We start from the raw sequence: 16,996 nt of genomic DNA, 5'->3' as shown, positions 1-16,996 counted from the left end.
AGTTTACATGACAAAGACGGCCTTACTTCGAGAACCATCGGTGACCTCTGACCTGAGCAGGGATTGTCATGCTCGTTGCAAGATCGGTGCGGATTTTAAGCGATCAAAATCTGACATTATCACGCGATAAATATAACATCAAAAGTAATTCTTAACTTTTTATGAAAGAGGAGACCTCCATTGAACACCAGACCTGAAGCTATGTCGAAAACTTCGGTTGGATATGGAAAAAGTCCAGGTGCATACAAAGATAAGGAGAAGCCGTTTCAGATACGTGAATCGAACATATCCGCTGCAAAAGGTAGGCACAATTTTTTCCAGGCGCCTCGTTGTAGAAAAGTAGGCCTAACGTTACGTTACTGTATTATATTTGTGGAAAATCTGTAGGTGCCTAGGCTAGGCCTATTCCTATTTCACAAAAGTGAATTTGTTGAATTCTTCTTTTTTTTTTTAGCTGAATAGTGGGTCTATCTATTTTGTTACGAAGTGGCTATCGTTACGGCACTCGTTGTTTAGCGCCCTCTACGATTTTTTTTTGATACGCACGCAGGTATATAATTATTTGTTTCCCCACGATTGAGCGAGCAGTGCGCCAGCTCAGCCGATAGAGGGTAGGATTTTGCACCGCGAGGTTGCGGGTTCGAATTTCAGTTTTGCACTCAAATTTTTTTCCTTTTCTAACCTGAGGCTTTGGAGGATTTTTTTTAAAAGGGAAATAAAGTCCGAATTTCATAAAGTTCAAATTCACTTTTTTCCTTCTAATTTTATATTTTCTTGTCATGTTTTTTTTATAAAAGTTGCGAGGTTGCAGTCTACCGTAACGATAGAAAATGGGAAATGCGTTACGGCTGCCGTAACAATAGCCACTGCGATTTTGTTAACTTAATACTAGGCCTAACATGCCTAAAGTAAAGCAAGGGAAGATCAGCTGATCACTGACAAAGTGATTTGCAAACATAAAAAAACCGAAATGATCAAATTATCACGAAATACCTTACTGAATTGTTAGGGAATGACAGTCTAAAGCATCCTGTAAAATCGTGGTCATGGTGGTGCCTGGTTAATGCTGGCAGCTGGTGTGCTGACAAGTGACATTTTAAAGAAAACGCAGTGGCTATTGTTACGGCAGCCGTAACGCATTTCCCATTTTCTATCGTTACGGTAGACTGCAACCTGGCAACTTTTATAAAAAAACATGACAAGAAAATATAAAATTAGAAGGAAAAAAGTGAATTTGAACTTAATGAAATTTGGACTTTATTTCCCTTTTAAAAAAAATCCTCCAAAGCCTCAGGTTAGAAAAGGAAAAAAATTCGAGTGCAAAACTGAGATTCGAACCCGCAACCTCGCGGTGCAAAATCCTACCCTCCATCGACTGAGCTGTCGCACTGCTTGATAAAACGTGGGGAAACAAATAATTATATACCTGCGTGCGTATCAAAAAAATATCGTAGAGGGCGCTAAACAACGAGTGCCGTAACGATAGCCACTTAGTAAAGAAAAACTGTATTTTTCCAACGCTGGTCGGCCGACCAGCGTTGGAGATAAATGGCTTTTTTTCCAAAATGATAATTGAGTGCGTGTGTGATTTCACCGTCGTCGATCACTGTCGTCGATCCAAAAAAACAAAACAAGTCGCGCTTTGTCAATGACTGTTTCGTGTAATGATACGTATTCCGCGCCGTATGACAGTATGGGCTTTTCATACATCCAAGGTGGAGACGGCCGGCTGAGACGAGTTTCATGTGGTTACCTTCCGTTATTTGTTTAGAACGTGTGCGTGTACTGGATTATACACCTATGTGGGGATGAACGGGTACAAGCAAGCCAGACTGGTTCCCTGACCTTACAATTCCTGACATCTATAAATTGCTCCATTTCATCCAACCTTGTTTCCATGGGTACGATCTTGCTGTGCCATGATGCCTTGTGCGATCTTAAAGGGAATATACAACATTTGCAAACATCGAGAAAAAAAACTACCAAGTTTTTGCGAAATACCTTAATAGGATGTTGGTAAATGACAGCCTGAAGCATCCTGTAAAATTATGGCACCTGGTATACTGTCATTTTCAAGAAAAGTGGTATTTTTGTATCAATTTCCAACGCTGATCGGCCGATCAGCGTTGGAAACAACTGGCTTTTTTTCAAATACTGGCCCCAATTGACCATTGCACTTGTTTGCAATCGATTACAAACCTATGAACGGGTACGAGCCAGCTAGACTGGTTCCCTGACCTTACAATTCCCCAATGTATGTAAACTGCTCTGTTTCTTCTTATATGGAGTCAGGGAACCAGACTACAGGAAAATGATCGTTTTTCTTGGTTTTCATAGCATTTTCGAACCCAAAACCTCCAAAAAGTCAGTGCAACTATATTTGCTTTATATTTCCAACCCCCCAATTCCATCCATTTCTGAAAATTACAGCAAAAGCAAATGATGTATATTCCCTTTAACCCCTGCCATTGTGTAATTTAAATGTGCCACTATGCCAAATAGTGGCACATTTACATTAGGACTGCAGTTGATATATCTAACACGCGACGCAGTGCTTAACATTTTGAAAGGTTTTTTTTGTAAAATCATTCCTTTCAAACATGAGATTTTGACTTGGTGTTATTGAGCAAGGATTTATATTAAATGTACGTACCTCTGTCGTCCCATTGCAACACAAGATACAATGTACAGGTTTTCTGAGGCTAAAAAGAAGGGTCCGTAATTTAGATCGTCGCGCAGTTTAAAAAAATGTTTGTACGTGACGTGGTGAGCAGGAGATAACGCGCGAGTGCATACAGGGCGTGCAGTTTTCGAAATTCACGCAAAGTATGCTCTGAATAGCTGGTCAGCGTCGTTTGCATATTCCTGTAGGGCACTGCGCCTGTGTTATGGCCGTATCATATGCGGGGAAAAAATCGCATTCGGGGAACACAAGAGCTAATCACAGGGCGCCTCGATTATTTATGCTGAGTACGACATCCAACAGCCATTGGCTCAATGGACTGTACTGTGTATCATGCAGACTGTACTGCTGTTGGCTGTTTGATGTTGTACTCAGCCAGGAGGAGTTTGGAGGATTGAGGAGGGTTAGGGTTAACCTAACTCCCTAGGGGGTGTGCACAATTATATTAAAATTGGAGGATTCAGGACTGTTAGGGATCTGTCTAATGCAGAAACCAACTCCATTAAACAAAAATCTTTTACTGTTGGTAGTTTTTTGTTTTTTTTGTAGTTTTTTGTTGTTTGGCATCTTCTTTGCTTGTGATTTATTTCAAATTTTTCATTTTTGTCTCCTGCAGCTGTTGCCGATGCAGTCAGAACCAGTCTGGGGCCTCGCGGCATGGACAAAATGGTACCTAAATGTAATCTTTTATTTTTTTTGCTAGGAACCCGTGCTCCATAATCGTCCATCAAGCATAATGTATGTGAAGTAAAAGTAATTGGGCTTCATAAAGCTGGCACACTTCTCCAAAACACTCCAAAACAATTGAAATGTGCAAGTCTAGGGTTTTGTTGGTTTAACAGTTCACATGGCTTTTGGGGGTTTTGTGAGTTTTTTTATTCATATCTGGACTACATGTTTTCTGATTTCTCCAAACAACTGTGTCAAAAGACGTGTTTCTGAGTGTTGTCATTTGCATTTTGAAAGTGGTCATAGTTATGTGAATGGGTCGTCCTATAAAGTTAGGGTCCAAAGTGTGGCATTTTTCCTGTCCCTGTTACCTTGGTACTTTGTAATTTCTCATTCAAGTATCATTGTTCCTCCTATGCAAACATACATTCTGTGTCAAGTCATCCTTTCAGTCAAAATCAATCAAGTGACTGTTCTCAACAGTTAAGAATTCCTATATGAAGAGGATTGACTGGCTTGGACTGTTAAAAGTAACTTGATACAGCTATACTTTGACTCGGGGTGGTGATTAAACAGCTGTGACCACAACCATGACAACTTGCCTGCTTTGTCTGTTGACCCAGTTTAACTAGTCACAGTGCTTGACATATGATCTGACTTCTGGTGTCTAGCCTTTGTTAAAAGTATAAGTGGGAAGTGGAAGTGAATTTTGACAGTCTGTCAATAAATTCATGTGCATGTAGCACATGTAGCAGATGGGTTAAGAACGACTTTTCATTTTTGGGGTTAGTAGTTTGCTATTCATAATCCCTCTCAGAGGAGTGCATCAGAATTATAAAATCACAGATGTCAGATATAACAGGGACTGGAAAGATTTTCTGGACAGAATGACACGAATGGACAATTGGTAAACATGTTTGTCAATAAGTAAATGTATACATCCACAGATACAGAGTGCCAACGGTGACGTGACTATAACCAACGATGGAGCCACTATTCTCAAACAGATCCAAGTGCTTCATCCATCAGCCAAAATGGTACGTTGCCTCGCTGCTCCATGAAAAGTTGGGTAAAGGGAGTTATGCATGAACTACATGAACAACATGTTTTTGACCTGAACTTAGTCATTTTGCATGTAGTCCTCCTGACTCCTCCAAAGCCAACCACTGCTTATAACCACTGCTTAGGAAAGCATTGGCAATTTCTTTGTACTTGGACTTTCTCGGGCCATTAAGCCAAATGGAAAAATAATTTGATTAAGTTTTATGTTCCTCAGTCCTGCAAAATACTGAAAGCATCCTGGAAGATTTAAAGGATCTTGAAAGATGATGGTTATTTTTTTTAAAGTATTTAGAATTCAACCAAACTAAATACTATTGAATTGTTAAGTTTACAAGAAAATAAGCTACATGTAAATACAAGCAGTGTATGGTGATCATTCGGCTATTTGTAAGGCTTATTCAGTTTACAGACACAAGCAAGTTGGCAGTTATCCCCGAAATAGTCAGCTGGTATGAATTTCTTGTCCCTTTGGTCTCTATGGGCTCTGTGCACACGTATCCCTTCAACGGTAAGAAAGGGATAGTTGGAGGAGATCACTGAAAATCAAACAATAAACTTCATTTTCTTTTTGATTTTTTTGGGTGGCATGGGTGGCTTGTGCGTAAAGCGCTCGCCTCTCACCAAGGTGACCACGGGTCGAATCCTGGCCGCGGATTGCATGTGAGTAGAGTTGTGCATTGGTTCTCTCCTGTGCCACGTGGGTTTTTCTCCGGGCCCTCCGGTTTTTCCTCCCTCCGGAAAAATCAAACACTTTCGATCTCAGGCTGTGCTCCGTGGTCATATTTGGGTCAATGTGGCCGGCAGCCATAGGCGCTTTTACGTGCCAGCGGCCCGACCACGTTGTAGCCGCGTCCTTCGCAATTCAGCATACCAGCTGCGAGTAAGAATGATTAGCCTCCCAAATTATTATTATTATTATTATTATTATTATATTGTCTACAGCTGGTAGAGTTGTCTAAGGCCCAGGACATTGAGGCAGGAGATGGCACCACCTCTGTTGTAGTCATTGCTGGAAGTCTCCTCACAGCTGCATCCAAACTTCTTAGCAAAGGTACGTGGAGACAATAAAATGAAAACTCTGGACATCTCAGAAAGTCCTTATTGCACTTATTGTTATTATCCCAGCCATTTTTTTTTTTTTTTTTTAGGAATCTTTCTGTATCCAAAATGTTTCCAAATGTACCAAAGTTTGACACCTTCCTTCAGCATGTTTGTGGTCAGAACCTTTTAGATGGGCTGTGACCGAACAATTGGAATGCACTGTACCCCTTATATTAATTGTCCATTTTGTGCGTAAATTTGACGTGTGACTAGTGAGATGTGTGCAAATGATGTATAAACAAGATCCAACACTTAACTGCCACTGTGTGGTAATGTGTGGAGAAAAGCACCAAAAAACCTCTGATGCATCAACATCTCACATAAAACTTTAAGATTAACCCTAACTACCTAGTGTCTTTTACTATGTACTGGACCAAGTCCGCCAAAATCCATCCCTTCCCTGCTCCACATAATGCTTTAGGACCAAAGCTGCTGAAATTCACCACAAGACCATCACTACTATAGGTGGATTTTGATGGACTTGGTACTCGTGGCTTGCCTACTAAAATCCTCAAAATGGGGGGGGGGGGGGGGTTGGGGGTTGGATTTTGATGGAGTTGGGGAGGTAAGAGTTAAGAAGTATAATAAACTGTTACATCCTCAAGTAGTTTTTTGGTGCGATTGTTTTAAAACTGCCCAATTTAAACAAATTTGGAATTACACAAAATGCCCTAGATCGAAGTACGTTTGAAATATAGATCATTATCAATTTTTGTGTTTTGTGTGTGTTAATTTCTCTTTATATGATGACTCACTTTAGGAATTCATCCCACCACAATTTCGGAATCTTTCCAACGAGCTTCTGGGAAAGCTGTTGAGATCCTGACTGACATGGCCACACCGGTTGATCTGAACGACCGCGAGTCTCTCGTCAAGATCGCCAGTACATCACTCAATTCTAAGGTAAGAAGGGAACCCTTGAACTCACAAGGCATATTACCCAGGAAACTTCGTGAACAGCAGGACTCAAGCGGCTTTTACTAGAATTTTTAAAGAGCATCAACTTAAGGGACTTCAATCCTCCAAAATCTCAGGTTCCTTCGTGAATTTATTCAGTGGAGGGTGACCACTGCCTAAATCCTTCAAAATCCTCCGAATCACTTATAAACATGTTGGAGTACGAATGATACCTTGACACAATGCATCCTCCAAAATTAACTGACAGTTGTTTTGCCATTCAGCCTCAATTTCCAAAATCCTCCAAAACCGCCTGGTTGATTTGGAGGATTGAGGAGGGTTAGGGTTAATTTGCAGTGACTGGGCTGTACATTCCTCAAACCTGCGAAATTCTCCAAACTTCCAGGTTGATTGTGAGGGTTCTTGGGTTAGGTTTAGGTTAACTCTAACCCCCTAGGCCCTCTGGCTAGGATGCAACCTAATCCTCCAATTGCCACCAAGAAATAAATTGGATTCAGCCTCAATCCTCCAAAATCATCCGTTAATTCTTGAATTTAGTCTGTGGAGGGTGACCACTGTCTCAATCCTCCAAAATCCTCTGCCAATTACTGCTATGGTTTGAGGCAGTGCGAATGGCGTTTAGAAGCAGTGCAGATGAAATACGAGAAAAACACAGGGCTGATTTATGCATGGCTGAACATAACCAATGCAGGATATGGCCTACTGGCTTGATGTAATGCATCCTCCACAAAAAAAGCGATACTTCTTTGCCATTTGTCTTCAAACCTCTAAAATTGTCCAAAACTGGTAGGAGGATTTTGGAGGATTGAGGAGGGTTATTGGTAATGCATATCATCTTGACTCATACAGATTAATTTACTAATAGGTATCTATGAACTTGGGCCATGTTCACTTCAGGGTGGTTTAGAAATACAAGGTTACTCTAGTTCAGTGAACAAGACAAATGTAGTTCTGGCAATAACAGGATTTTGGGCTTTCCTAACTTATGTGTATTTTGACGCTGTACATCTGTGTCTATTTTTCTTGTTTCCTGAAAAAAGAAGAAGTCAAAAGCACATTTCGTCTGTCCGTGCAACAAGGTCGTATCTCCTAAAATGGTGTGTGACATCATGTACGTGAAATGCGAGTTTTCAATGTCAAAAGGTCCTATCTCGCTTAAAATAACCCGGATGTGCACACAAAGTCCATGGAAGTCCTGATACGCGAGATATGACTTTGTTGCAGATTCGGGTTACGACCTTGTTGCACTGACGCAGCGATTTTCATACCCAGAACAAAGGTTGTGAGATGTGTGCAAATGATGTATAAACAAGATCCAACACTGATTTACCACTATGTGGTAATGTGCTGAGAAAAGCACCAAGGAACCTCTGATGCACATTGATATCTCACATGATTCGCTTGTCAATTAAACCACAAAATCTGCCCTAAGCTAAAAATTGTGTTGTAAACTAACTTTACCTTGGATCAGCTCTCCGGCCTAGCCCAACAGCATGCAATGATTGCCAGAGCAAGAATCCTGCCAAATGTAACAAAATTCCAAAAGGTTGACCACCACGACCACAGTTTGAACAGAAAACAAGGATGTGATGTTTAAACACTTAAACAAAAAAAAACAAATTCCACATCCGTTTAGACATTTTCCAAAATGTTTAAACGAAATACAAATTTTAAAAAGGGACCTGCATTCACGCGATCTTCCTTTGAGTTTTTGATGTTTTCAAACCTATTTAATTTACAAAACTTAAGAAGCATCGCAGTACTTGATTACTAGGTGCACATAGTTAAGTTTTTACTTTTTCAATGACTGCCAGTTATTTATTATGTCAATCATTGTTGATTTATCGTGTCATTAATGCCCTTCTGCAGACATAATTGACAGGCGTCAGCCTTTTTGTGAAATGGCTAAACATTTAATTTTTATACAGTTCTTAAAACATTTGCTAATCATTTACAAAATTAAACGCTAAGTCACATCCTTAAAAGAAAATCCTCAGGTTTAAGTAGAACATGTCCCTGATGATGACGGCAATGATAAAGAGATATCCTGTATCCGTTCATTCTTTAACCGTCAATTGTCACTTTGGATTGCTAGAGCAGTATCGATACTTTCCTTGGTCTGCAGGTTGTATCCCAGTACTCAGGCATGCTGGCCCCCCTGGCAGTGGATGCTGTGCTGCGTATCGTTGACCCCAAGAAACCCGACAATGTAGACCTAAGGGACGTCAAAATCATCAAGAAACTGGGGTGAGTAGAAACAGGGGCCGATTCCCCTGAACGATGCAAATCAGTTGAAAGTACGCTTTACGCAGCGGAGTAATTGCAGAATACCCTGCCGTTCAGAAAAACGCCCCTAAAATCATCTAGCTGCACAGTTGAAATTGCTGGGAAAAAAATGCAAGTCAAAACTAAGTACCCTATTGCTTGCTACGCATGCGTATGGATACAGAGTGGAAGTCAGAACTGACTACCCTGTTGCAAACTACGCAGATACGGAGTGAGATTTCAGTGGAGCTTGACGCGTGTACATTCAGGTATTAACACTGAGAAGGTTTATTGAGGGCAGTCAACCGTGATTGTGTAGCCGGGTACTTGATGGATAGATTGGGTGGCAGGCTATTCTGCATTTATGCCTACAAGGCATGTGTGATATTTAAAGAGTACGTCCAAAAAACAATGTGAACTTCTTTTTTTTAGCTAGTAGCCCAAAAATCAGATCGTTGAGGTTATATGTCACAAGATTTAAAAGCAATTTGCCCATACCAAAAACACAAAATGAAAAATAACCAAGGTCTGTTTACATCATAGATTGTGGTCTATAAAAAGAATTGAGGGGAAAATGCTACATATACTTTGCATGGCTTTGCAGGTACAATAGTTCATTTCCTGTTACTTCCCCTGTGACTGGACTTGTGAATGGACTTATATTTTATTCTTGACTGGACTTCCGATGGACTTGATAACAACACCTGTTAGGGTTGTTGATTTCCTAATTGAAGTGGGTTTTTTTCTCCTCTCCCGTCAGTGGTACCATTGAGGATACCGAGCTGATTGACGGTTTAGTGTTCTCCCAGAGGACAGCCGGCAGCGGTGGCCCTACCAAGATGGAGAAGGCTCGGATTGGTCTCATCCAATTCTGCCTCTCACCACCAAAAACAGACGTAAGTCTTGGTTGTTTCTCTCGGCTTGTATCTCATTAGTCACTCGTAAGTTGTTGCACTCGCACCCATGACTATGCCATATTATTCTCTATCAGTCTCCTGACGATGACTAGAGCAGGCTAGTCAAAACGTTGAGACCAAAGACCAGTTCTTTTAGAACTTAAAGCAGGAACAAAAAACTACATTGCGAAAGTTGATAATAAGCTCTTTTCAGAACTAAATATCTTCTAAGCAGTAGTTATTACCACATGGTGTTACCGCAAACCGAAACGATACCGATACCCCACCATGCAAAGCCTCAAATCATATATCATAGTTGCATCATCAAGGCCTACTGAAGACATGGGTATGCATCTAGCAGTGGTTTATGCTATTTGCATAGATTGCTTTAATAGTTTCCTAGAGTACTCAAACGGTTGGTGATAAGATTAGATTACAGCACTGAAAAATGCAATGCGGTTTCAGCAAAAAGTCTGAAAAGGGGCAAATTGTGAGAGCATGGTTTGTACCAGGTGGCCTGCACACTTGCTGGAGTCATCGTTTTTCAGTTTTTCAAATTGGACATCTTTAATTTCTGTCAATATCGAAATGAGAACAATTGGTTATTGTACGAAAGAGAGGCATGAACTTGGGAAGCGGAAGCTTGTAGGAGCATGCCTTATTAAAAAAACAATACTGAAAACAATGCAAATTATTTGCTTTCCAAAGTCTGAACAGCAAGTAGTACTGTCCAAGAGCTTTAAAAAAAATTAACAAGCTTCCTGGAGTTAGACCTGAACCCAGGACCTTCTGCTTGCTAGTACAGCACACATTGTGTGCAATTTCTGTGTTTAGTCATTGAAGTTCGCTTGGTCTTTCTTCTCTGCCCTTAGATGGACAATCAAGTTGTGGTATCTGACTATGCCCAGATGGACCGTGTCCTACGAGAGGAGAGGGCCTACATCTTGAATCTTGTCAAACAGATCAAGAAGGCTGGTTGCAATGTGTTGCTCATTCAAAAGTCAATCCTGAGGTAGGAAAATCACTTCATTGTTACCACCACCACCACCCCCCCCCCCCCCAAAAGATACTAATTCCATGTTCAAATGAAAATTGCTGCCAGCTTTGGATTGATTGGAATTGCATTAAATTTCCAAGAAAATACAAGAAAGAAACATTTCAGCAGTTTTTATGTCAAAATTCACCATTTCTGTAATTTAATTGAGAGGAAATGTCCTAAACCCTTGCTCTCTGGATGTAACTTAGCACATGTCAGTTTGACATGCCAGTGCATTTAACCTGTGTATTGAAGGATGCGTTGACTCATCAGCCAAGTGAATTCTGGAGTGCATGACAGGGATTAACTGCTGGTCAACTATGGTTCTAATTGGGAGGGATTAGGACAGCCTTGGGAGCACAGACTTGTGTATTTTGTTTTTATTATTGCCAACGAGTCCTGAACATAAGACTAGTAAGGTACAGTTGGAGATATTGGAGGGTAGTGCAAAAAACAGAGAGAAGTGACTTTTGGCAAATATTGAAGTGATTTGTAAGGTGTGGTAGAGCAAGGTGTTAAACTTAAGTCTAACTGGTTTGTGTTGTAGGGATGCCTTGAATGACTTGGCTCTACATTTCCTGACTAAGATGAAGATCATGGTGGTCAAGGACATTGAGAGAAGCGATATAGAATTCATCTGCAAGGTAAGTGGCGTCTGTTATAATGCTGTGAGGCATTCAACTAATCTCAGGGATTACGATTACATTGCGAGACTGTCAATTTTAACAGTTTGGGCATTACTACCTCCATTTGGGTATTATGCTAAAAAAGGTCTCAATTGGTCTATCTCTGGAATTAACTAATTTAGCTCTAGCTCTGTTGGGGCATTTCTACCTCCAGTGGGGTGTTTTCCTAGATAAGTTGAAGTACTACCTCCTGAGGTCCTCAACAGTCTCTCGGTTGTTGATGCATTGCTACACTACCTCCATCGGAGTATTTTGTTAGAAGAGTCTCACTTGAATTTTTAAGAGTAACAACAACAGACAAGACAGTAGTAAAAATATTAGCATTCTAAGACTAATAAGGCCAAAAAAAATAGTTCTGCTTCCGATTACATGCCTTTCAAAAATAGGGTCGGTCGGTCGGAATTGTTTTTTTTTTTTTGGCCATTTTTTTTTATGCAGATTTAATGGGGTATTCAATTATATGCGAAGTTTTTAGCCTGAACTATTTCCATTGCACTACGAAAGCTATACACGAAATGGCAACAAAGAGAGAATAAAAACTACCTTTAATTATTGTAAATATATTTACGTTCGATAATTTCGGAAAATAATGGAAAATTCAGGTCGTTCGCACCATATGCACAACGCTAGTCAAGACGCGGGGAGCTGGCCAAAACTCCGAGGTGTGTGATGCGTGCGTGTGTGGCGAAAATGTTCTTTCTCCATCGGTGTTTTCTTGGCATTTTTACGATGTCGAATCCGACCAGTTGACAGTGGCCTGCACTGCTAGCGTGCTATCGGTCGCATAGCTATGGACTGATACCTCATTTTCATCATGTCTTCGAAATTGGCCCCTGCGCGGCGCGGCGGAACCAGTTGTCGCCACGTGATTATAGTCGCCGTGACATCGCATTGCGAAGTAGCTATATCGCGAAGCGAATTTGTAAAAATAACGGAGGTTTCTTTTGAAAAAAAGCGAATGTAAGTAAGAAAACAAATAAATACAAGCATTTTTTTATGCAAAAGGGTTGTTGAGAGGTATTTTGTGAAGACAGAAAAGCCAACAAAATTTTATTTTTATTTATTCAATCTTTTTTTTTTTTTTTTTTTTTAATTGCCGATAAATTTTTTAGGTTGCAGCCTAAAAATAGGGTCGGTCGGGTAACCGGAAGCAGAACTATTCTTTTTTTTGGCCTAACTAACCACTGCCATTTTCTGGTAGGCTTACATACAATTGTAGGCCTGGCATGAGAACCGGCCTATCTTTGTTCTCATTGTTACACTACAGGGTGCCTTCTTCAATTCATGTTCGGAACTGGTAGATTTGAAGCGATTATCTTTGTGCAAATGATGTATAAACAAGATCCAACACTTAACTGCCACTGTGTGGTAATGTGTGGAGAAAAGCACCAAGTAACCTCTGATGCACATTGATATCTCTCACAATGCTCAGTTGGGCTGAAAATATGCAGGGCTCAGTTAGAAGTTGGGTTTTTTTGAGCAAAATTTCCCAGAAGTATATATTATGTAAGTGAAGTTCTTGATTTTGTTCACCAAATGGTGGATCATCAAAGAAGATAATATCCAACTCACTAGGCATTTTTTGAGGGACATTCCGCAGTGCCCCCAAAATACAACACAGTGCAGCAACTCAAGTTTGTTGCACTTAATTTTCAAGGTACATCAAGTCCTTTGATGTATGCTGAAGGATCTGGGCTAGGCATTGACCTACAAAGCTAGAGCTATTTTGCATCATAATGAGTGTTTCTTTTTGACTTCCTAGACCATCAACTGCAAGCCCATTGCCAGTATAGACCACTTCCAACCAGAGATGCTGGCCAATGCTGAACTGGTCGAGGAGGTCACAACAGGAACCAGTAAAGTGGTTAAGGTAACGGGCTTAAATCTTGATATTTTGGTAACATTGACGATGCTTTGCAGTCCGTAACATATAAAAAAAAAAAACTCAGATCAGTGCATGTTGATCCACAGTTGCGTTGGTTGGCAAGATAGTATCTGCCTTATTAACCGAGTCTTAACAGTTTGCTTCCAGCTATGTTGAAAAGTGATGTGGGTCATTCTATAATTTTACGGTCCAAAGTGTGACATCTTTTCTGTCCCAGTCACCTCGTAAGTCTGTAATTTGCCATTCAAGTATCATTAAGAATGACTTCAAATAATGTTTTATTTGTTGGATAGACAGTTCGCTATTCGCAATCACTCTTGGAGGCAACTGAACGAAGGAGTGAATCCAGAATAATAAAATCTGGAATGTCAGATGTAACAGTGGCAGGAAAGAAAGAATGACACTCCTGCATTGCTCATTTTAACAGTCTAAAGTCAAGTGCAATATTTCTTGCAATTTCCAGATCAAATCCAATTTGTTTTAACAAAACGGCAAATGTCACAGTGAAACAAACATTGACATGCAGCAATAGTGTCATGTGCAGCAGGAACCAGGCTTGCGGTCTTGTTATTGTGGCTTTTGGCCCCTTTCATCTGTCATTCACTTGTTGACAACCAACCGCGTTTGTTAATTTTTCCCCCGCAGATCACAGGCATAGCCAACCCAGGCAGGACGGTCACTGTCCTGATCCGTGGCTCCAACAAACTAGTCCTTGAGGAAGCAGACCGCTCCATTCATGACGCTCTCTGCGTCATCCGCTGCCTGGTCAAAGAGAAGGCACTCATCGCCGGGGGTGGGGCTCCAGAGATCGAAGTCGGCCAACGCATGTCGGAGTACGCCCAGGGTCTGACGGGAATGGAAGGCTACTGCTTCAGCGCCTTCGCTGAGGCCCTAGAGGTTATACCCTCCACCCTGGCTGAGAACGCTGGTCTGAATCCTATCTCGGTGGTGACGGAGTTGAGAAACAGACACGCCCATGGGGAGAAAACAGCTGGGATTAACGTGCGCAAGGTATGCTATCAAGCATCTGGGCCTAATGTTATTACTTGGCAAACTGAGGAGTTAAGCAAAACCTGCCATGAACCATTCAAGGGCAGTGCACATGGCGTGTAACATTTTGGCCAGTAACCTGATTCTGCTAAGCAAATACTTCACTGCTCAGCAATGTTTTGTGCATTGCCCCCGCTATCTTATGACTGTAATATTTACTGTGAGAAGAGAGAACTACTTTGAGTTTTTTCTGCTGTAAAAATGAAGCCATTACACTTGCCATGTCTTGAGGGTATTCACCATTGTAATAGTTGTTTTTCAACTTTCTTAAACAGCTTTATTACTAATCTAATTTTTTAATGTTTAACTATTTTTTTGAAGCCACACAGTAGAATCTGAGAATGACAATTTTTTCCCCTTGCCTTTTGCCACATTATTTTTATTTTGAAGGGGGCAATCACGAACATCTTGGAGGAGAATGTAGTCCAACCGTTACTAGTATCAACCAGTGCTATCCGGCTAGCTGCGGAATGTGTCACAAGCATCATGAAAATAGACGACATCGTAAGTAGTTATTTGATTCATTGTGTGAACGTCCTATCAACATTTCTTAAAATCGACATTTATACAATATTTTGAAAATCAGTTTGAAATTCTGTTTAGTTATTTTTGCCAAGTTTACTTAAATTTTGTGATTCTTGGGTGCGTGTGCTTTTGACTGATTTCATAAATTTTGTTCTTTGTGTAAAATGACGATAAAAAAAAAAATTAGTAAATAAACACTGAACAAAATTCAATCTATTTTTCGTAATCAACCACAAAGGGAAACTGACAAGGAGCATTATAATAACTTTCAACCGAGGTTTTAAGCATTGCTAATGTTGCTAGCATCGTGACTTTGGGTTTTATCACTGGCTACATGGCATATATAGGTTTATGGCTTCTGACTAGCGCCCCTTGAACAAAGACATTGACGAATTGGGGAACCGCCAACATGGGGCTGCATAGTTCAGTTGGTAGAGCTCTGGAACGGCAATCCGGAGGTCGCAGGTTCATACCCTGCTCCCGTCAATTTCTTTGTTCAACTTTAAAGATCAAGCAAACCTAACTTCCAAAAATGTTTTATGTGTTACCAAAATTCACTTCAATTAATATAAATGGCTTTTCTTTTCATAGAAATCATTATCAGAGTAATTCTAAACTATACTTTTTATTTGGGTCTTGTGATATTTCCAGGTCATGACGATGTAGAGTGGTGTATCCTATGGAGTGCTTCAGTCCTGTATTTAAATGTTTGGTAGCTGTATGGTCCATGTGTGCTCGCCATCAAGACAAACAGTTTCTTTGCTGGCAGTGTTCTCATGCGTGCTAAATGTCCTCGTGCACCAATTTATTGCTGACAGTATTATCAACCGGAGGTTTCATTCGGTGTGAATATTACACAGTGGTGAGATTGGGGGGAAATAATCGGCTGAGGGTCGCCAAAAATTCCAGAGCAATTTTGGGTAATTGGATATGTTTGTATTTGTGTAAAGGCACCCCTTATAATACCCTTTTCGTTTTGTTTTATACAAACTTTCAAAGGTAAAAAGACCTTTAGGGTAAAACCTTGGGGATGTCGAAAGGGATTTTATAAAAATCCTGACATCAGGAAAAAATCCTGACAAATTTACAAGGGTTTTAAAGTGCTGATTCTACAGAACCTTTAGCCGCTGTATCGTTCAACAAGCATGAAGGTCTTTTGGAGTCGACAGAATTCTAATGTTGGTCTTGCTTCATCAAAATAAGGCTGCATCCGAATCAGCTGTCTTAGAGCTAGGTCTTGGTCTGCGTCCATTGAAAATACGCGGGGACACGCTGACAATAGACATAGCTGTAGCTCTGGAAGCCCGTTTCGGACACGGCCTAAGCTCGTTCTGAGCCTAGAATTGCCTTGAATCCTTAGACAATAATTTTGTGGTTTCAACATTTGTATAGAAGTTCTCTATGTTTTTTTGGTTTTTTGCCTTTTAATTTTATTTAGGCCTTAAGGCCTATTTGTTTACTTTTGTACAAACTTCATTTCATATACTATGTCACATTACCTAAAGTCTGCTTGCTTGTGTAACTGTCCCATGTTACTGCACACCAAAACAACGAAATTGAGCTTTAAAAAAAGAATTTCAATATGTTTTTGCAGGACAATTCAAGGCATTTTTATGAAATGATACAGAACTTGGGATGTCAAGGCTTGTGCATAGTCATAATATTGCAAATCTTGGTCTGCGATTTTGACTGATTTATAGTTTTTGCACAGGTGCTTTAGAAACCGACGTTATATAATTCATAAAAACCGAGACAGTTTGTGGTCGGTAATATAGTTGTGGTCAGTAATGTTCAAAACCAGTTGCCAGACGCCATAGTTTGACACCTATACTTTTTGTGTGCAATGTCTGGGCAGTTATTAATCCATTAGCACCTTTACTACTACATTGTATTACATTGCATTTACATTGTATCACATTGTATCACATTGTAGTTACATTGTATTACATTGTATTTATACAACCATAGTGTGCTGGGGTGGTTTAGGGTGGCACAGGGACTGATGGGTTAAGAAGCTTTCACTCCATTGACGAAATGGACTTTAAAAAATATTAGCTGTCTTTTTGTGTGTGTGTGTGTAACACGTTTGATACCTTTTTTGGTGTTCATAATTGAGTGAATCTGTGAACAAGTGAAAAATTAAAAGTGGAAACAAATAAAATCAGTTTCTTGTGTGCTAACTTGCCTAACTCCTGAGCAAATGTGCGAGAATTTGTGATC

The 16,996-nt window shown here is 40.3% G+C and overlaps 1 protein-coding gene across 1 annotated transcript; it reads left to right on the top strand.

Moving 5' to 3' along the window:
- The first annotated feature begins 12 nt into the window (after positions 1-12).
- On the top strand, positions 13-16,941 carry LOC119741195 (T-complex protein 1 subunit delta-like). The gene is made up of 13 exons (XM_038216918.1): positions 13-301; positions 3,300-3,352; positions 4,300-4,389; positions 5,357-5,465; positions 6,276-6,418; positions 8,559-8,680; positions 9,459-9,594; positions 10,467-10,606; positions 11,178-11,274; positions 13,079-13,186; positions 13,847-14,212; positions 14,642-14,755; positions 15,428-16,941. The coding sequence occupies exons 1-13, from the start codon at positions 202-204 to the stop codon at positions 15,440-15,442; spliced, it is 1,593 nt and encodes a 530-aa protein (XP_038072846.1). The 5' UTR covers positions 13-201; the 3' UTR covers positions 15,443-16,941.
- The last annotated feature ends 55 nt before the right edge of the window (positions 16,942-16,996 follow it).

Source organism: Patiria miniata, unplaced genomic scaffold, assembly GCF_015706575.1.
Source record: "Patiria miniata isolate m_02_andy unplaced genomic scaffold, ASM1570657v1 HiC_scaffold_5, whole genome shotgun sequence".
NCBI classification, from domain to species: domain Eukaryota; kingdom Metazoa; phylum Echinodermata; class Asteroidea; order Valvatida; family Asterinidae; genus Patiria; species Patiria miniata.
Note: the sequence above shows the minus strand (reverse complement) of the source record. Positions and strands in the feature narration are given on the sequence as shown.